The sequence below is a fragment of the Mus pahari genome, chromosome 6, assembly GCF_900095145.1.
Source record: "Mus pahari chromosome 6, PAHARI_EIJ_v1.1, whole genome shotgun sequence".
NCBI lineage: Eukaryota > Metazoa > Chordata > Mammalia > Rodentia > Muridae > Mus > Mus pahari.
This window is the reverse complement of record NC_034595.1, coordinates 84,363,862-84,385,398: the sequence shown is the minus strand read 5'-3', so window position 1 is coordinate 84,385,398 and position 21,537 is coordinate 84,363,862. Positions and strand designations below refer to the sequence as shown.

Below are 21,537 nucleotides of genomic sequence, written 5' to 3'. Positions count from 1 at the left end.
AGACAGATCTCATTAGACCAGGCTGCCCTTGAACTCCCAGAGCTCCACCTGCCTCTGCATCCTGGGTGCTGGGATTCAAGGCGTGTGCCAGCAAGATCAGCTCTGAATGTTTTTGTATCTATTCCCTGGCACAAGATGCATGCATTGCCTAGGACATTTTCCTGGTTTGGTGTCCTGGGTCACAGTATATCAATGTTATACCACTTTACTAGAAAATGCCAACCTTTCCCCCAAATAAGCTGTGCTAAGACACACAGGCTTCTATGTAAATTTTTGGAAGGGTTGATACAAAAAGCAAGGGCAGTCAGGAGATGGAGGTGGGAGGGTCTGTAGTTCAAGGCCAGTTTTCCATATGTGGCAAGTTTGATGACAACTTAGGCTATTTGACACTCTGTCTCATAAAGGAGGTGGGCAGCTAGCTGGCTAGGGATGTAAGCCACTTGCTGTTAACTGTTTACTCTATCTTGAGACATAGTCTTGCTATGTTCCCCAGGCTGTACTAGAACTTCTGGGCTCAAGTGGGTCTCCCTCCCCAGCTTCTCCTCAGGGGCAGGTACCACCCACAGTGCCCGGCTCCCTCTCATCTGGGGAAAAAATAAAATCAGTCTGGGTGTGGTGGCGCATGCTTGCAGTCCCAGTCATGGGTAAATGGAATGCAGGATGACAGGAGGCCAAGACCAGCCTAAGACCTAAGATCCTGTCTGCACTGGCCACGGTAGCACCTTTAATTCCAGCCCTTGGGAGGCAGAGGCAGGTGGATCTCTGTGAGTTTGAGGCCAGCCTGGTCTACTGAGTGAGTTCCAGGACAGTCAGGGCTAAACACAGAAACTTTGTCTTGAAAAGCCATAAAACAAAAAAAAACCTAAAACCCCAAATAATTTCAGTTCATTGGAACTCTTGGGGTCTAGGATAATAATCACCCCCTGAAAACATCTATATTTGCTTTCATGAGGCATAGGAGTTTCTAGTTATAGCAGACAAAACAGTACAAGTCCAGAAAAAAAAAGATTTTTAAAAAATTATTATTATTATTATTTTTGGTTTTTCGAGACAGGGTTTCTCTGTATAGCAAAGATTTTTAAATAAAGGCTAAAATCACACATGTGAGCAGCCATGTGCATTTTTAAAAACATACTTCCTGGCAAGGACTATTGGAAACTCGGTGTATTTCCCGCTCTGGTATCCTCAGTAGTTATTCGGCTGTTCAGTGGGAGAGTAGCTATTCCAGCCTAGCTTTGGTGTGATGCAGGTCTTCGTGCCTGTGTGGTAAGCACTTTACCAAGTAAGCACCTCTCCAGCCCATGGTGGTTAGTCCTGCCTGCTATCCTGGTAGCATGGAGCCTCATCTAGTTTGTGAAGTTCCGCTGTGGGCGTGTCTGTGAGGGCGTGTCCAGAAAAAGTTAGCCACTGAGGAGAGCCATCCTGAATCCATCCCATTGGCTGAGGGCTGAGGGTCCAAATGGAATAAGGGAGAAAAAGCTAGCGAGGGCTTGTCTCTCTCCTTCCTGTCATGGCATGGGCTATCCTGCTCCATTTCTCCCCACTCCACTCCCAGCACCTTGATGGACAGAACTTGTGAAGCCTCAGGCTGACGGCCGTCTTCCGTCTGGTTATCCCAGACATCAGATCACGGCGGTGAGAAGGACAGCACAGCTTCTGATCAAGAAGCCTCAGCTCACAAGGGCTCTGCCGGCTCCCGCTCTGATCCTTCCATCTGGCTCTGGCGTGAGCGGGAATGCAGAGCGGCCTGTTGTAGGCATGGAAACGAGGCTGCGAGAGCATCTGCCTTAGCTGCCTGCCTGCTGGATCTTTCAGGAGAGGATGTCTTACCTCTGACACCAAGGCATGTGTGCGCGCGCGCACACGCATGCACACACAGACACGTAGGTAGTACATGCACATACAGCAGATGCTCTGGGACTGTTTGCCAAAAGGCATGAGGCATCTGCCTTACTTTCCTTGTCTGGAAAATGGGCTCACATACTGTGCTGAGTCCTGCAAACTGATCTCTCCCAAACCTCCAGCTCTCACAGGTTCTCGAACTTTTCTTTGTCTAAGTCTATCCTCTAGTGTGGAGGGACTCCTTTTTAACTCAAACCTTTTTTGACTGATGCCATGCCTGGTAGCGAGTGACTCTAATCTCTGCACTTGGGAGGCAGAGGCAGGCAGATTTCTGTGACGTTGAGGCCAGCCTGGTCTATCTAGTGACTTCTAGGACAGCTAGGGTTGTTACCCAGAGAAGCCTTGTCTCAAAAAAACAAAGAAGCCGGTGGCGCACGCATTTAATCCCAGCACTTGGGAGGCAGAGACAGGCAGATTTTTGAGTTCGAGGCTAGCCTGGTCTACGAAGTGAGTTCCAGGACAGCCAGGGCTACACAGAGAAACCCTGTCTCAAAAAACAAAACAAAACAAACATAAAAAACCCAAACAAACAAACAAACAAAACCCAAAACAACAACAACAACAATTAAAACAGAGGGGAGGGGAGGAGGGCTCTATCCCCACCAGGGCCTGCCTGGCTACCAGCAGCAATGGGAGGCAGAGGCTATGTGGCTTCTGGGGGTGGTCAGGCTGCCCATACATCATGACTAAAATGCTCTGATGACTTCCTTGTACGACGGACAGCTGATGGACAACGGTTATCTGTGACGTGTGTCATCACAGTTACTGTCTGTCCGGGGTAGCATGCCATGACTGGCAGATGATGGCAGATCTGGTCACTGTAGCATTTTGGTAACTATGTGATAACATTGACTAGGGGAGTGGCAAAGCCTGGGTGTGGTTGCTCTGGAGTCATCACTGTCTGTCAGCCACAAGGCAGAAGTGGCTGAGGGCTGGTTCCAGTGGTATGCTGAGAGTCAAGGCCGATGGTACGCTCAGCTGCATTACGATTGTCATGCTAAGGCAAAGATGAGTGCTAGGGCAAGGGGTGGCCTGGAGAGAGCTCAGTGCTTGAGAGTGCTGGCTGCTTTGGGGGAGGATCCAATTGGTTCCCCATGCCTACTTCAGGTGGCTCATCAGCGCCAGTAACTCCAGCTCTCAAGGATGCAATGTCCTTGTCTGTCCTCTACAGACTGAACACACAACATGGCACACAGATACAGACACACATGTGCGTGCGGGCGCACACACACACACACACACACACACGGCACACAGATACAGACACACACATGTGCACACACATGGTACACAGATATAGACACACATAGACACACACACACACACACACACACACACACGGGCAATACTTTTCTACTTTCTTTCTTTTTTTTTCTTTTTTTTGGATTTTTTTCGAGACAGGGTTTCTCCGTGTAGCCCTGGCTGTCCTGGAACTCACTTTGTAGACCAGGCTGGCCTCGAACTCAGAAATTCACCTGCTTCTGCCTCCCGAGTGCTGGGATTGAAGTCACGCCCAGCTCTTTTTTCTTTTCTTTTTCTTTTTTTTTTTTTTAAAGACAGGGTTTCTCTGTGTAGTCATCCCAGCTGTCCTGGAACTTGCTCTGTAGACAAGGCTGTTTTCAAACTCAAGAGATCCACCTGCGTCTGCCTCCGGAGTGCTGGGGTTGTAGTCACGCACCATCACATCCAGCTTACAAATACTTTATAAGGAGAGGATGAAAAGATGGTTTAGCAGTTAAGAGCACTTGCTGCTCTTGCAGGAGTCCAGAGTTCAAGTCCCAGTACCCATACAGAAAGTTCACAAGCATCTGTATAACTCCAGCTCCAGGGGATTCGATGACCTGTTCTGGTCTCTTGGGGCACCTGCACATATGTGCAAAGGTGCACACACACACACACACACACACACACACACACACATACACACTGAAAAGAAAAAGAGTGAATTGAACATATTTAACATAAGCATTTGTTGCTGTAGTGGTTTGCATAGGAATGGCCCCCGGACTCTTGCATATGAATGCTTGGCTATAGGGATTGGCACTATTAGGAGTCTTATTAGAGTGGGTGTGGCCTTGCTGGAGGAAGTGTGTCACTATGGGGTGGGCTTTGAGGTCTCCTACACTCAAACTATACCCAGTGTAGCACACGATCCCCTTCTACTGCCTACGGATCTAGATATAGAACTCTCAATTCCTCCTGTACCATGCTTGCCTGGATGCTGACATGCTCCCACCATGATGATAATGGAGTGACTCTGAACGTCTGAACCTGTAAGCCAGCCCTGATTAATGTTTTCCTTTATAAGAGTTGCCTTGGTCACAGTGTCTCTTCAGAGCAGTAGAACCTTGACCAAGAAAATCTCCAAATGTTGGCCTCACTGTGACCTCTGGGCTCTGCCCACACTCCTAATATTTGTCACATTATAACCCAAGGGGTCATCAGTCATCATGACAAAGTTCTAAGCATTAGGCTAGCCCATCACTTTACTGACACCATGGCAATCGGCCCTGTAGGCTCAGATTTTTCAAAACCTACTTTTAATAAGGTTTTTTTTTGGTTTTTTCGAGACAGGGTTTCTCTGTATAGCTCTGGCTGTCCTGGAATTCACTCTGTAGACCAGGCCGTCCTCGAACTCAGAAATCTGCCTGCCCCTGCCTCCCGAGTGCTGGGATTAAAGGCATGCGCCACCACACCCGGCTTAATAAGGATTCTTAAATACTTTAGCCTCCCTTCTAGCTCACTACCCACCAGAGATAGTGGAAAAGAAAGGTTACTAGGATACGGGAGAAGTGGACTTGTTTAGAAACAGTTCTTTGGAACAAATTCGATCTGCATTGTCAGGATATCAGCAGTTGAACACAGATCAGCAGCGGCAGCTCAGTCCATAAGAAGCCAAGAGGCTCTGCTGTTTAGAGGTAGTTCCTTGGGGGGGGGGGGCAATTTCAATCTTCAATTGTCAGGTTACCAGGAGTTCAGTTCAATAATGTCAGGACAGCAAACTCGAGTCAGCAGTGGTAGCACAATCCAGCAGAAACAGCCAGGCCTCCGCCAAATCCGCAGGCGTCAGCAGGAGCGATCAGTGAAGTCAAGACAAGAGACCAGCGAAGCATCGCTGTCCGTTGAGTCTTATTTCACGTGTCCTCCCACCAGTCTCACCTTGGCAAAACACCGTGTGAGTCCGTCTTAGCAAAACTCCACAGGAGTCTGTATCAGACATATCTGTCCCCAAGTCCAAGGAACCAGCAAGAAGCCGCCGGAACACCACCAGTTTTTGGTGCGTTTCTTTCTATGAAGTCACAACAAACAGTGACCAGTGAGGAATGCCAAGGTGTACCAATACCATCCAGCATTGTCCATCACCTGTTGGGTTATATTTATATTCCTTCTTAACATCATGCATCCCTTTACATGTCTGCTTTAGCAAAACATCCTTTTATGAGGCCAAATCTTTTAAGTTCAGACTCCATTTTAGAAAAAGTGACCTAACTTTGAGCTCAGGTAAACTAACAGGCTGGTACCTGGCATTAGTTTCCAAGTTGCCCCCCAACTAAACCGGAGCCTAGCTCCACTCTCTAGGCTAATCCCTAACAAGACCAGTGTTTCTAGGTTACACCCTCAACAAGACCAGCATCTCCAGGTTATTCCCCCAACAAACCTGCACCCCCAGGTTACAAGCCCACCCCCTGCCTAAGGACCACCAGTGCAGAGGGGAGCAGACATTAAGTTTATGATAGGACTCCAGCACCAGCCAATTATGGTAACGGCCACGGGAGCTTTCCAACTAGATACTTGCACACGTATTCCCTATTTGCTGCTTACTATAAAGTTTGCCCTGATAGACATTCGGGGCCCCACCCCCACCACCACTGTCCTGCGAGACAGTGATGTGTTGCAGGGGCCAAGCTAGCTCGAATGGAATAAAGACCCTGCTGTGAGTTGTATCAGATTAGCTCCTGTGTTTTGGGGGTGACTTACATCTCCCTGGCACTACACTTTCACCTGTGTCTGCTTCAGCAAACCAGGACTCCACAGGTCTGCTTCATCAACAAAACATCCTTTCACCTGTGTCTGCTGCAGGACATTCTTTCCTCTCTTCTTTATCAAATCATCCTTTCACCTGTGTGCCCAGCAGAACATCATTTGACATAAGCGACTTTCCAACGAAACCAGAAATTTCCGCTTCGGGGCCCAGTGAGTAGGATGTTGTAAGCGATGTTTGCTAAAGGGAGTGGGCCAGTGGGATGGAGGACCCACAACTTGACCTCTGACCTCCACAAGCACACACACCCATGCATGCAACGTAAATAAGAACACAGTATAACTATTAAAAAGTCAATAAAAGAAGAACAAGTCTCAGAAAAAAGTTCAAGGTCAGTCAAGGTCAGTCAAGGTCAGTCAAGGTCAGCGACGGGGCCCAGTGGTCCAGGGCCTGTCAAGATCTTGCCTCGAAGATGAGAGGCAGGTGGCCAAATGTGTTACATGGCCTTCTTCAAAGGAAAAGGCAAAGGGTGAGGTTTCATGGTACTTGAGATTTGGGGTTCAATACACAGCGCATCCACCTGTGCCACCGAAGCCATTTCTATGAACTCTATATAACAATGTGACTTGGGGAGTCTTGGGGAAGAGAGGCCCTGAAGCAGACGCTGGCCACAGAGGATGCTGCCCAGACATGTGAGTATTATGAGAAGAGGCCATGGCACAGAGAGATGCTGGGTGGACAAGCTCCAATACTAGACTACAGACCCTCTGGGTGCTGTATTAAACCGTGGCAGTGGCTTGAGCCAATAACTATTCTCCTGGCTCACACTGGACATGATGAAGAAGAATGCCTGACTATGGGACACCACAAGACCTCAGCAACCAGAACTGACTGGAGAGTATCTGACCCATCTCATAAAACTGGACACACATGCTGGCACTCTATTATTAAACAGCAGCTATGAAGTCAGGTCTGGACAAGCCCAGAAAGCGCAGGAAACTGCACGAGCAGCTGGTTCAAATTCTCCTGGGGCCACACTCGCCGCTGTAGTAATTCTCTCTGGCTCACACCTGAACTGTTCCATCAACTGGAGTATGTGTGTGTGGTGAACATGCAGATAGGATTATTATTATTATTATTATTATTATTATTATTATTATTATTATTATTATTATATGCCCATACCCGAGTGTGTGTGTGTGTGTGTGTGTGTGGCCTGCATTATGTGTGTGCACATGTACTTAAGTGCCTGAGGCTAGAAAACAGTGTTAGTGTCCCTGGGGTTGGGCGTCCCTGGGGTTGGGGGTACCGGTATGGGTGCTGTGAACCAACCTCTCTGGTCCTCTGCAAGAACAGGAAGAACACTTAATTGAGCCATATCTGTAACATCCTCCTCCTCAGCATACGCGCGTGTGTGTGTGCGCGCGCACACACACACACACACACACACACACACACACACATTTAAAAACCCTGGTGATGGGGGCTGGAGAGATGGCTCAGTGGTTAAGAGCACTGACTGCTCTTCCAGAGGTCCTGAGTTCAATTCCCAGCAACCATCTATATATGGTGGTTCACAATCATCTGTAATGATTTTTTTTTTTTTTTTGGATTTTTGGATTTTTTGAGACAGGGTTTCTCTGTATAGTTCTGGCTGTCCTGGAACTCACTTCTGCTTGTGGACGTTGTACATCGTGGTGCGGAGCCTAGTGCGCACCACGATGTACAACGTCCACAAGCAGCGCCCTTGTGTGTGCATGCACGTGCATGCCACAGGACATATTTCCTGATCTTGCTGTCTTGACCTCCCTTCAATGAGATTACAGTAGCACACTTCTGGGCAAGCTCTTCGTGTCAATGTCAATGCTGGCTCTGGAACACAACAGAGGATTACTTGTTAGAAAATCAGTTCTTGCCGGGTGTGGTGGCGCACACCTTTAGTCCCAGCACTCGGGAGGCAGAGGCAGGCAGATTTCTGAGTTCGAGGCCAGCCTGGTCTACAAAGTGAGTTCCAGGACAGCCAGGGCTATACAGAGAAACTATGTCTCGAAGAAAGAAAGAAAGAAAGAAAGAAAGAAAGAAAGAAAGAAAGAAAGAAAGAAAGAAAGAAAGAAAGAAAGAAAGAAAGAAAGAAAGAAAGAAAGAAAGAAAGAAAAAAGAAAAAAAAAAAGAGGTCAGTTCTCAATGGGGGTGACCTTAGTTGTGACTCAAAGCATTGGGGACATGGAACCAGAAGAGGCCACCTCCTGGAGCCAGGTAGGAATCCCAGTAGAGCGATAGGGCCACCAACCTACCCACAAAACTTTCAACCCACAATTTCCTGTCTACAAGAACTGCAGGGATGAGGGGTGGAACAGAGACCAAGAGAATAGTCAACCAATTACTGGCCCCACTTGAGACCCATCCCACGGGCAAGCACCAATCCCTGACACTATTAATGATGCTGTTATGCTTGCTGTCTAGCATGGCTGTCCTCTGAGAGGCTCCACCCAGCAGCTGACTCGGAGGGATGCAGGGTCCACAGCCAGACAGTGGATGGAGCTCGGGGGCTCCTCTGGAAGAATCAGAAGAAGGATTAGGTCCCCTAAGGGGACTGAAATTCCATAGGAAGACCAACACAGTCAGCTAACCTGGACCCCTGGGGCTCTCAGAGACTGAACTACCAAAGAGCACACACACACACACACACACACACACACAGAGGCTGGACCTAGGCCTCCCTGCTCATATGTAGCAGATGTAGCTTGGTCTTCATGTAGGTCCTGAACAACTGGAGTGCTGGCAATATCCAAAAGCTGTTGCCTGTACATAGGTAGATATGTTCTAGCTGGGCTGCCTGGTCTGGCCTCAGTGGGAGAGAATGAACCTAGCCTTACAGAGATGTACCAGGGTGGGGGTATGTATGCCCAGGGGCCCCCACGTGCTAAAAGGGGAAGGAGAGAGAGGATAAGGATAGGGTTGTAGGATGGGGGGGGGCAGTGAGCAGGATGTAAAGAGAATAAAAAGAAAATCAATTTTCTTCCCACCATGTGAGCCCCATGGATCAAACTCAAGCCATCAGGCTTGGTGACAAACGCCCTTACCACTAAGCTGTCACCAGTACTCTGCTTTTTGTTATTAGATTCTCACCATTTTTCACTATTATGGTCTCACTCTGGCTCTCCTACAACTCACTGTGTAGACCAGGCTGGCCTGAAACTCAGGTCCTCCTGCCTCTGACTTCCAAGTTCTGGGGTTAAGGGTGAGCGCCACCACTGCCTGCTCCCCCATGTCCACCTTCTGGGGGAGGGACTCTTGCTGAGCAGAGCTTGCTGACTCGGCTGAAATGGCTGGCTAGCAAGGCCCTGGGCTCCTGCCGTCCCCACCTCCCCAGTACTGAGACTACAGCAGCACTCCCCTAGGACAGCTCTCACCGAATGCTGGGCCTCTGAACCCAAGTATGCACGCTAACTAGTCAGGAGGCTTTAAAAAGAGAGGGCTCCGCAGGTGAAGTGCTTGCTATTACAAGTGTAAGGTCCTGAGCTCTGCCTTTATCCCCTCTCAACTTGTGGTCATGCTGAATTCTGTATGTGGTTTCCCCAAAAGGCAGGAAGAGGGTCAAGGGCATCAGCTAATCTGGTTGGGTTAGCAGAAGGAAATTAAGCTCTCCTATTCAATGGGGATGGGCAGAAGGATGGGTTGGAATCAGGCAAGATTTATTTTGTTTATTTTATGTATATGTAAATGCCTGTATGCGTTTATGTGCATGTGTGTACAGTGGCTGAGATATCCCAGTCAGGAAAATCTGAATGAAAATTCTAACCTGTGGGTAGCTGTGCCGTTAACCGTGGCCACAGCCATGGCGGGTCAACACCTTCCCGAAGCACAGCCCTTTCACCCTTTCAGCGCTAAAGCTTTCTATTGTTGTTGCCCGTGGAACCCCAGGCCCCAAAGAACCCTCCTACTTCTGCCTCCAAGAGGGAATGGGCAGAAGTCCCGTGTTCTTGCTGAGGAGTAGGGGTCAGCGGTCCTTATCCAACACTGCCCATACCCTTTGAGTGTTCCAGCTGTTTCCTGCTGAGACATCAATACAGAAATGCACAGTGTGGTTTTCTCCTGTAATTCTTTTGCCATGGCCCACTTCAGATATGCTAAGTCAAGTCAGCTGAGTCCAGGTCCCAGGCTGGGCAGAGCCTCTTGGACAGTACTGAGACCTCACTGCCCTCTAGTGGTCCAATACTGGAACCGCACCTCAGTTCCCACCTCTGCTTTATACAGGGGCGGACCCCTTCTTCCAACAGGGCAGTCTCTAATTCCCAGGTGAGGACACAGCCTAGAGACTTTGTACTGCCTTTAGATCCCCAACCACAAACTACAAGGTTTGTCCTTCCCTCCTGCGTTAAGAGTAAGACACGCTGGCTCATTAAACATCGATCTATTAAGGAAAAGGGAGGAATTCCAAAGGAGGGATGTCCCGTAGTGGACTTTCTCAGGCCTGTGTTAGGACTGTTATATTTGGATGCATCTGATCCCTTCTCCGACTGGCCTCTGCAGGTGGCAGTTGGGCATGCCATAGTCAGGAGTCTTCTTGACAGCACCTGCCTACTAGGCTCACCATTCACAAACTAGGGGTTTCTGACTGTGTGACCAAGCTGCGGCCCCAGCACATGGAGAGACACATCACAGTGTAAGTCCAGCATCTGCACACAGTACTGACCACACAGCAGCTGATGGTAACAGTGTTTCTTTCTCTGGTGCCCTCCTTCCTGAAGTCCCCCAGTCCCAGGAAGCAGCCCTGGACTCTTATCAAAAACTCACATTGATTTATTAGAATATGAAAAAGGTTCAGTTTCCTTTGTACAGGCGGCAGAGCGGCAGCAGCTGTGGTGGCTTTGTACATGGTTGTCGATGTCACCCTGCCTGGCAACTCCTGCCCCAAACAGCACTTGCATGGAGAGGAGACAGCTGGGCCAAGCACCCCATCCCCTGGGAGGGACCCCTCTGACTATTATTGCACGATCCTGGGGAGGGAGTGCCCAGGGGTTGGGCAGACACCCATGGGCTTGGCCCCAGCCATGGTGGCAGTAGGGAGTGTGCGCCTGTGAGCAAAGGCCTCTAGGGGGTCCAGTACTGTCTACAGGATGCAGGAAAGAGAGTGGTCCAGATAAGGGGTGGTGGTAGAACTGGCCAACAGAAGTAAAAGAGCAAGGGAGGTACCAGGAGGCCCCCTGCTGGTGGGCTTGAGTCATGACAGGTTGGGCCACATCAGAATCTGTGCTGTGGGCAAGCGCCCAGGCAGCAGAGGTTCCATTTAAGGGAAGGACAAGGGGGAAAGGGTGGAACTCTGACTGGCATGGGGGACTCAAAAGGGTCTGAAAACAAGAGTGCCTCTGTGCAAACAGAATCATACTTACGGTGAGGTGCAAATAAACCAAATGTAAGAAGACGGCACTTTCCAGAGCCTCGGACAGTCCCTCCCGTGTAAACCCCACAAAGGCCCAGTGGTCCTCATCACACTTCACTGTGGAATGTGCCCCAGTGCCCAGCAGAGAAGCTCAGAGACGCCTCAGCCTGCAGCTCCGAGTAAGGACAGCTCAGGCGGCTGGCCAGAGCACCGAGGCTAGCGGGAGAACTGTGGCTCTGCCATGGGCGGCTCTGCCATGGGTCACCCGTCTGTTTCCCAGCCACAGGCCTGCTGTCCTCTGATACAGGGGGGCCCAGTCACGGCCAAGGAAGGTTCAGCTCCCTCCTTTCCTGGTGGGACCACAGTGGAGCCAGTGGCTCTTTGGTTAGAAATGATCAAGGATGGAAGGTTGGTCTGGATGAGGAGGGGGCTGGAGGGAAGGGAGGGCCTTGAGGAGCCCTGGTTCCACTATGGGAGAGCCTGGATCTAGAGATGGGGCAGGGCGTGCCTCGGCAGCGCAGCTGTTCTGCCAAATGGATGGATTGGGAAGGCAGTTGTGTAGGAGAGGACCCTTCCCAGGAGGCAGGGGCAAGCCGTGCTGCAGTGGGGGCTGTGCGCCCAGCTGCCATGCGGAGAAAGGGGGCAGAGCCAATCCAGGTCAAGGGGAGCGCCCAGCCCCCACTCTCGTGGGAGAGTCTGTGGGACACCCACTAGCTTGGCTCTACTGTCCTTTGGGGATGAAAGGCTCTCCCTCCCCAGGCTCAGGGTGGGGGCCTGGGTCACTGAGGCAGCGCTGTATTCTCTGGGAGCTAGGGCTGTCACTTGATCCAGGGGTGAAGACGTCATCGGTGCCCGGGGACGAGGGCTCCTTGCTCCGAATCATGATGATGCCGTCCTCATCTTCCTCCTCCTCCTCCTCCTCCGGAGTCACCCTGGGACCCCGGTTTAGCCCTAGGACCTTGCCCTTCAACTCCTCGTTCACCAGGTCCACAGACTCGGGGGACTGCGGGGAGGCTGGGTCAATGGTGATGACAGGCAGGTCTGCCTTGGGTTCATAGGCCAGTGGGTCTGTGGATTGAGAGCACAGACAGGTTCTGCCCCTGAGCCCTGATGGGATGGCCACACCTCAACGGCCCTCAGCCAGTGCTAGTGTCCCTCAGACCTTCCCATGAAGGCTGTCGTGTCTCTGGGATCCACAGTTTCCTGAGTGACCACTCTGTTACCAGCTGCTCTTCCCCCTGGACAGGGACTCCCACTGCCTCTCCATCCCTGCCAGGTGCTCTGTGCCACAGCTCCATCACAGCCCCCATCCTGAACCCAGGCAGTCCCTTTGTGCCGGGTTTGACACTACGCTGCCCTCTCTATGAACACCCAGCCCTCCGGAAGCTCTAACTTCCCTGTTGCCTCTCAGAGGCCTGTGCTTGACAGAAACCACCCCGCCTGAGGGCCCTTCTTCAGCCCTTTACCTGAGCCTATGCGAGCCCGAGACAGGGTGGGCGAGTCCAGCTTGTGGGCCGGTACTGTCAGGTAGTTGGTGATCTGACACAGAGAGAGGACAGGTTGAGTGGCCAGTGCCAGACACGCAGGCAGCAGCTCTCGCTGGGTTCTTCCTGGGCCTGTGCTGGCCACACTGGTGCTTCAGGGCCTTCCAGGGACTTGTCCCAGGCTCCCAGAAGGCTGTGCTAGCTTTGTGAGAATCTCAAACCGATTGACTCTTCTCTAGCTTGGCCTCCACCCCACACCTGACCCCCAGACTTCAGATTAAAACAAAAATAGAATAATAACAATAAAAACCAACTCCGGCTTACCTAAGTCCTGTGCACCCTGGGTATCACAAACCCAGCACACCGCAACTGAGCTTTTCAGCACACGGTGTTCCTTTCTTGGCCACTCTGGACCTCTACCACCCCAGTGGCCCCACTTCAAACTGGTAACACAGTCACCAAGTCTTGCTAGTGCCACTTCCTGTGTCCCTTAAGCTCACTCCTTTCTCTTTCCCTGACATCTCCACATTCCCACACCCGCTCCCTGTCACTCCTCTAGGATAAAGCCCAAAACCTTACACCGTTAACAAACCTCCCTGTCTGTTTCTACAGTAGCTGGGTGTGTGCCCGAAGAGGAGCTGGACAGAGCCCCGCACGTACCTTCTGCTCCAGCTGCCGGGCCTTCTGCCTCCGGAGCAGCATCTGGTTCCAGGCTTCCTCGTAGGGGTCGGCCACCAGCGTGTGTCTGTTATAGGACCGCAGCTGAGGAGGGGAACAGCCATCAGAGCAGGGGAGGACTCAGAATCTGGGCTGGAAAGCCAGAGCCAGAGAGGCTGTGGTGGTGTGGGAGGCAGAAGGGCGGAGGAGGCAGAGGAGGGGCCGAGGGTGCACACAGCAGAGAGGCTGAGGCGGGACCTCACCCGTTGCCGCGTTTTCTGCAGATTGCTCCTCAAGATTTTGCGGATCTCTTCCTCCTTGTCCTTGGACAGTGCTGGCAAGATGCGATCTGAGGTCACAGCCTTGGGGTGGATGTTCCTGGGACAACAGAACACAGGTTAGGTCTCTCTTTGACAGCACAAGATCATGCTGGGGGTCAAAAGCCCAGGGGTGGGTGGCCAAAGTCCCAAGTCCTTAGAATGACTGCAAGGACCTCAAGCCCAGCTTGACCAGCTAGGCAACAGCGTAGCCCTGGTGGCTATCTCAGGCTAGGGCTGAGGGAGCTAGCATGGGGTACAGATGCTGCCCAGATCTGCCAATGGTACTCACTGCATAGAGACAGTGGAGACAGCAGATGGGATCTTGCCCATGCCTCCGCTCTCCACCAGCTCGATGGCCTGCTTCATCTCCATCTTGTGGTAGAAGGCGATGAGCTGGGGCTCTTTGGAGCGTTCTCCTGCTATCAGGCACTTCTTCACATACTTCTTATTAAAACGGTTGAGCCTGTGGGACGAGAGAGACGGAGGGGGCTAGTTCCTAGGCACGAGAAGACGCCCAGGCCCCCAAGGACCCTTAACTGTCTTTCCCACCCTCCTGCCCACCAGACCTTCACCTACTTGTCCTTCCAGTGATGGTGGCCATAATGACCACAGATGTCCTCGATGCCTGTCAGAAGGTGGTCCAGGAACTGAAATGGGCCCAGGGCCAGGTCAAGCCTTACTGCTGGCCTCCTTCCCTACTCCACCCACCTTTCCCCCAACTATGGCTCTGCTTAGCCCGGCCCCTACAGTTTCAGGAGGAACCAGGAGGTGGCGCCTTCCCACTGCTACTCCTCCTGAAGCCCAGGCCACACTCTGGTGAGCCCCCTTCTCAGAACCCACTTGAACCTAATGACAGAGCCTCCTGGGCTCCCAAGCGCTCACACCACACTGTCCCTTCAGCTAGAGCCTGGCAGGGGGGCCCAAGGGGCCAAGACAACCTGGCACTGGGATAAGGGAAGGCGGGCTTAAGGCCTAGCTCTGCCGCAGCTCCACAAACCTCTGCCACCCAAGGCCCGGCCCAGCCTCTGGTACCTGTGTGTGGATCTCCTCGTTGATGGAGCGCTTTGTTTCTTGCTTTTTCTTCACGGCCAACAGGTCGACCAGGGGCCGAATGGTCATGCCCTGGAGGGCAGGTGGGTGTCAGACAATCTGGTTCTGCTCTCCTGACAGAGAGGCCGAGGAACCACCCTTCTCGAGGGCCCCCCAGGCAAGGAGGATCTCCCCTTTGAGGTCCTCCATCTCCCCACCTCAGCATGCAAATCAAGGCAGGCCTTTAAAGGCCACTTCTGCCTGATAGGTCAGCCAGCGGACCGAGCCTCACTGCTGGGGTCAGGCCCTGTAGACGGAGCCCCTCTGCCCCGCTTCCATCAGAGGCTCTCAATGTTTGACAGTATCTGCACTATTCCTGAAAGATGGGTTTTTAAGATGCTCCCATTTTACAGCTGTGGAAACTGAGTGGCAGTGGGGTTGAGTGATTCCCTATGGCCCCACAGAAGCAGCAGACCCCGAGTCAGGCTGGCTGGCTGGGTCACCGTGATGGTGCTGTCAGTGGACACACACAGCAAAGCTGAGAGGAAGCAGGGTCTGAGGACAGCGCAGGAGGGCAAAGTGGAGCTCTCTCCTACAAAAGGATGGGAACTGCACCCCATTCCAAGAGGTCTCCCTACGTCTTTTCTCATGAGAAGGCAGGGGTGTGTCACACCTCACACCATGAGTACTTGTGCCTGGGAGAGAAACAGAGGCCCAACAGCCTCTCACCTGCTCTGAGTCAGTCAGCTGAGGGACAGCAGCATGCACCGTCACACAGGCCTCTCTTGGGGACAGGTAGAGACAGGGGCAGAAGCCTGCTAAACCAGGGTCATTTAAAGCCCAGAAGTCATGGGCCAGCAGGTTGTAAGGGCTGTAAGCAGCTAGCCCTGGCTCCTCACTGCAGACAGGCACGCCTTCCCAGGAAACAGCTAGTGGAGCGTTAGGCTGGGTCCAGGCCTCTGGCTTCCTGACTCAAGAGCCTGTCCAGCCGCCTATGATGAACTGCTGCAGACACCAAACCATGATGCCACTCTTCCCTACCATGATGGGGCTGTAGATCTTGGGCCTGCCGGCTGCTACCCAGGTCACTCCAGTGGCTCTTACTCAAGTTGGGCAACATTGGTCACTTCACATACTGATCACTGACTTCTCATTGTCACATTGTCCCAGCTGAGAACTGAGGCCTCAAAGGGGGATGATTTGCCCAAAGTCATGCGGCAAGCTAGTGACAGTATGTCCACAGCCTTTTTCTTTCTACCACTAGAGTCGGGGCTCCCACGCAGGGGCCTGCCCACCCCAGGCCCAGCACCTGCACAAAGACTGTGAAAAAGATGACGGTGATGATGGCGGTGAGGAACAGGTCACACATGGGGAAGTGCTTCTTGTCCAAGAGGTAGCCCAGTGAGAAGGCAATGGCCCCTCGCAGGCCCCCGTAGGCAATGATGAACTGGTCCTTGGGGGTCAGCTTGACAATGCGGAACTTGTTGATGAACCAGGTCAGGACCAGGACACCTGCCAGGGAGCAGGCAGAGGAGAGGTCAGGCTGTCCAGGAAGCTCCTCCCACTAAGCCCATCCCTCAGCCCAGGAACTCCAGCTCACTCAATCCAAAACCTTGGTAGGTCTTTAAAGGGTTCCTCAACCTGCATTTGTTCTGAAGATATCCCAGAGGCCTTCACGGGATACAGGTCAAGGGACTGGAGGAAACAATCCTGGTACTGAGTTGAACTTATTAAACAGGTGGGAAATAAGTATCCTATTGTCTCTTCTTTTCTAGAGACTGGGAATTGTTCCTAGTGAAACATTGTTTCAAAGTGTAGACTGTGAGGAGAGGGACGCAGAAGAGCACTTGCTCTGAATGCATGAAGGCCTGGGTTCCATCCATCCCCAGCGTTATAAAACATCCAAAACAAAACCTGACCGCCAACAGTAAAAGTCCCACACAATCTCCGGGCAGTTCACACCTGTAATTCCAGCACTCAGGAGGCTGAGGCAGAAGAATTACCAAGAGTTCTAGACCAGCCTGGTCTGTATAGTAAGATCCTGCCACAAACAAACAACCCTAAACAAACAAACAACCCTAAACAAACTAACAACTCTAAACAAACCAACCAACCCTAAAAACCGTGGACTCTGGCTAAGTGCATGTGTGCGGAAAGGGGAGTAAGACAGAATGCAGCAGCGGCCTGGCCATGGAGGCCAGGACAATCTAGCACTGGGGTAGAGCCCACAGACCCGACGGGTGACACTAGCTTGGCAGCTTTGGGCACATGTGCCATGACAACAGAACACTCGGCTCAGGGTTCCAGGCTGGGTTGAGGACCTGAGAAAGCTGCCAGGCTTTTGGAGAGTCTAGAGGCCCTTCACCATAACTCCCTGTGACAGTGTCTGCGGGGCCTCCATGCGAGCAGGAGGCAGGCATGTAGCTTCTCCCTAATGGTCTCAAATGGTGTCAGCATGGCAGAGAAGCAATGGGAGCCCCAGAACCATTCAGACAGGGACAAGGACAGGGACATACTGCACTCTACATCTCACTAGCCTCTCCACATGCTATACTACAGACACCCCAACATACTGTACTAGACACCCACACTTTAGCTCCTCCACACTGTACTATAGAGACCCCACAGGCCAGCCCCTCAATACACTGTAGTGGGCACTCAGCCTATCGTCTCTACATATGATACCATACAATACAGCCCAGCTCTTAGACACATTACTACACAGACACAAACAGTACTACACACACAGTGCAGCTCTTTGAAACATCAACACACTCACACAACCTAGCCCCACACTATATTACACATAGCTACTCCATAGCCCAGCTCCTCTCCCTACAGTCACGTGTATACTGTTCTCTCTCTCTCTCTCTCTCTCTCTCTCTCTCTCTCTCTCTCTCTCTCTCTCTCTCTTTCCTCCCTGGCCTGGGCCTGGCCCTTACCCAGTACCCGGGCGATGAGGCAGAAAAGCAGGGTGCTGATGACGAAGGTCCAGTTCCACTGGTGGGAGCCCGCCACGGTGGAGACACCGAGGAAGATGAAGATGAGGGTCTCGCTAACACTGCTCCACATCTTCAGGAAGTACTTGATGGTGGTGTGCGATTTGTGGGAGATGTTGGCCTCCACATAGGGGCGCATCACCACTCCTGAGGCGATGAGGCTTGGGGTGAAGAAGAACGGGGTTCAGGGTTACAGGCCGAGCAAGCACTAGCTCACTGGACAACTGCGAGGGCCAAATGCCCTCCGTGATCCTCACACCAAGTACACAGGGCCAACAAATTCAGACAAGACATGGGAGTTTTAGAAGAATAAAGTCACCTCCGCTATGCACACTGCGTCTGCCCAACGACAGCCAGGGCCACACTCTGTGGTCTCTCGGGTTCCCAACACACAGTTCCTCTAGGGAGCTGTGCCGGCTTCCCCACTTCCCAGAGTCCCCAGCCTGTGTGCTTCTGCTTCCTTGTGCCTCACCGACTCTTCTCAGGCCCAGTTTATACTCAACAGAGACCTCAGGCCTCTAAGATTCAGGCATGGAAGCTGCCTGGGGAGGCCTTCTGGGGAGCCTAATCGGCTTCCATCTTGGGACTCTCTTTAAGAAAATGGGAGGAAGCAGGACTGAGACCTAAGACTTCCAGCTCCATTTCCTAGGGTAGCAGTGGATTCTGCCTCCTATTCCTGAGGCTAGCCCTAACACAGGTTGCTTTTGCCCATAATCTTCAGAGTCCTGAATCCCAGGAGTCCAGTGGAAGTGGCTTCTTACGGAAGGCCTCTAATGACCTGGGCCACTTCAGCGTCTACCACGCAAGCCTGGAGCCCAGAGCTCAGGTGCTGGGGCACTGGTTCCTTTGTGACCACAGAGATCCGGGCATGCCATGGTAAGTAGCTACCCCACCAAGCCCGTCACCTGCCACTCCGACTCACGCCATGATTCCGGACAGGTGGAAGAGCTCAGCTGACAGGTAAGCCATGTAGCTGTAGAGGAAGACGAAGAGTGGCTCGATGACGCGGATGTGGGAGGTAAATCGTGAGGTGAAAGCTGCGATGACCCCGTAGACCACGCCCACAAACACCCCACCGAGGGCCACGACGAAGAAGCTCAGGAAGCCGAGGAAGATGTCCGAGATGCCCACAGAGTCATAGCTGGCAAACTCCTCAAAGAGGTGATAGAGGACCTGGGGAAAGCAGGCAGACTGGTAGGCAGGAGGGCAGGGCCCTGGCCCCACGGCTCCCTGACACCAGCCCGTGTTTATATGGTCCTTCCACGACCCACAGTCATGGATACAGACCTCAAGGCAGCAGAGAAACCTAGTGCTAAGTGTGTAGAACCTAGCCTAGGGCTTAGGGATCTTGCTAGAGGGGAACACTGGGGGCCTGCAGCACCTCCTGCTGGTAATCAACATACACTCTTAAAGCTTCAATCCTTTGCACACATGGCCAATGACCTCATTTTCCCGTGCTTCAGTTTTCCACAAGGTGGGGGACATTTGGAGAGCTCGCGTCACAGGGTTGTCATAAGAACTAAGTAAAGCACTCGGCATGATGGGGACTCTCTGTGGTACTACCAACTCTGTCTCACTGTTCCACTTAGTATCAACCATAGCTTCTCAGGATTGTCTTTCTCCTTCAGCACAAGTTCAGGCAGTAAACCAGGGCAGGACCTGTCAACCTCTGAACATATACGGGGCCAGGTCATATGTGACCTGGGATCCACCAAGTAGGACTGAGAAATCTCCATTTAAACAAGCTGCCTGGTTAAAATGGGCAGCCAGGCTCAGATGCTGTCGAGCTAGAGGCCCTGGAATGGGCCACAGTCTGCACATGGTGGGCATGATCTCTACTGGGATGCAGGCCAAGGAACCTATTCCCTTGGTAGAGGGAGGCTCAGGCAGGCCCAGAACCTATTCCTCCAGTTTCTGAGGGACTGACTGGCACGGCTGCTCTCAGTCTAATCAAGTCTAGCCCTAGAGAGCTCTGCCAGAAACCAGCTTGGGGGGAGGGGAGGTGTTCCAGGCCTGGAAGGAAGGGGTAACAGGCAGGAAAGAGTGAGAGGACATAGCTGATGCCAGGCAGCTCAGGTGCAGCCTCACTGTGTGGGGCATTCACATCTGAACCAAGCTCTAGAAAAGACCCAACTTGCCAGGCGATCTTAACACACACCTTCAATCCTAGCACTTGGAGGCAGAGGCAGGCAAATCTCTTGAGTTTGAAGCTAGCCTGGTCTACAGAGCTAGTTCCAGGAGAGTCAGGGCTATACACACACACACACACACACACACACACACACACACACACACACACATATCTCAGAAAACCAACCAAACAAATAAAAATAAAAACAGAAAAAAAAAAAAGATAGAAGGAAGGAAAGAAAGTAAAAAGAAAGGAAGGAAGCAAGCCAGCCAGGCAGTGTGGCGCACACTTTTAAGGCCAGCACTCGGGAGGCAGAGGCAGGCAGATCTCTGAGGCCAGCCTGGTCTACAGAGTGAGTTCCAGGACAGCCAGGAGAGCTACACAGAGAAACCCTGTCTCGGACAAAGGCCCACTTCGGGCTGCATAAAGGATGGCTGCTGAGCACTGGCTAGGCACCAGTGGATCACAGCTCTCTGGGACACAGGCTGGGTCTCAGCAGCAGTGTGTTCTGCCATTGGCTAACCTCAGTCCAGGCTTGCGGGATGCTCATGTGTGATCACAGGCTGCGCCAGGAGTCACCAGAACAATACTGAGGCCAGGTCTTCTTTTCTAGTTTGGAGCTATTGTCAGTGATATGACAATTGAAAAAGAAAAGTAATATGGTATAGGCCTCTGGGGGTCATGTGACCCCAGCAGTCACGTGAGCTCTTCAGGTAAGAGCCTCCTGATGCCTCTACTTCAGATAAGAGTCCTGTTTGTTTTGTTTTGCAGGAGTCATCTTTACATAAGCTAGAGTCACCCGGGGAGAAGACCCTCAGCTGAGGAAACGCCTCCTTCAGATGGCCTGTGGCCAATGTGATGGGCGATTTTCCTGAGGAGGGAGAACCTAGCTCACCTCTGGGCAGGGGGTCCTGGGTTGTACAGGAAAGCAGGCTGAGCAAGCCAATAAGAAACACTCCTCAGGATTTCTGCTTCGGCTCCTACCTCCAAGTTCCTGCCTCGAGTTCCTGCCCCGTCTCCCCTCAGCGACGGCGCACGACTTGACTGAAAGCTGAAATCCACCCTTTCCTCCTCAGGCTGCTTCTGGTCATGGTGTTCTGCCACAGCAATAGAAACCATAACAAAGCTACAGAGTCATTGTGCAAACCAGATGGGGTAGCATGCATCCACACTGGGAGCGCCTGAGCATCAGCCACGCGACCAGCACAGCGCTGCTCACCGTCAGCAGACTGCATAGATCCTACACACAGATGGAGTTATCAACTCAATGCAAGCACACCATTGTTTCCTGAATGCATAGCCAGACTCAGCTGGGGGATGGTTCAAATCAGGCACCCAAACGTCAGGTACACGTGGACAAGCTGGATTCCGACAGGAATCCCAGGAAACCCCACCTGGCCTCTGGACAACAGCACTACCACTCTGTCACTTGAAATCTGTCAAAGGAGAGGCCTAGAAGAGGAAGAACTTCTCGTTTAAAGTCACAGGAAACCGAGCAGTCAGCTGGGTCGTCAGGCGGTGGTGACACTCACTGTTAGCCCCAGCACTCGGGAGGCAGAGGCAGGCAGATCTCTGAGTTACGGCCAGCCTGGTCTACAGAAGAAGTCCCAGGACAGCCAGGGCTACACAGAGAAATTGTCTCAAAAAAAA

At 52.1% G+C, this 21,537-nt stretch overlaps 1 protein-coding gene across 2 annotated transcripts in view; it reads right to left on the bottom strand.

Annotated features, from left to right (window-relative positions):
- Positions 1 to 10,664: 10,664 nt before the first annotated feature.
- The window catches only part of Slc9a1 (solute carrier family 9 member A1), a 53,790-nt gene continuing 42,917 nt past the window's right edge, over positions 10,665 to 21,537 (bottom strand). For both annotated transcript variants that reach the window (XM_029539714.1, XM_021199719.2), the window contains exons 3-12: positions 18,679 to 18,929; positions 17,700 to 17,917; positions 16,067 to 16,269; positions 14,761 to 14,850; positions 14,305 to 14,375; positions 14,018 to 14,191; positions 13,672 to 13,786; positions 13,412 to 13,513; positions 12,734 to 12,806; positions 10,665 to 12,335 (exon numbers count right to left, since the gene is read on the bottom strand). In XM_029539714.1, the coding sequence (XP_029395574.1) occupies positions 11,989 to 12,335; positions 12,734 to 12,806; positions 13,412 to 13,513; positions 13,672 to 13,786; positions 14,018 to 14,191; positions 14,305 to 14,375; positions 14,761 to 14,850; positions 16,067 to 16,269; positions 17,700 to 17,917; positions 18,679 to 18,725 (1,440 nt within the window). In that variant the 5' untranslated portion in view covers positions 18,726 to 18,929 and the 3' untranslated portion in view covers positions 10,665 to 11,988. The remainder of the gene's footprint in view (positions 12,336 to 12,733; positions 12,807 to 13,411; positions 13,514 to 13,671; positions 13,787 to 14,017; positions 14,192 to 14,304; positions 14,376 to 14,760; positions 14,851 to 16,066; positions 16,270 to 17,699; positions 17,918 to 18,678; positions 18,930 to 21,537) is intronic.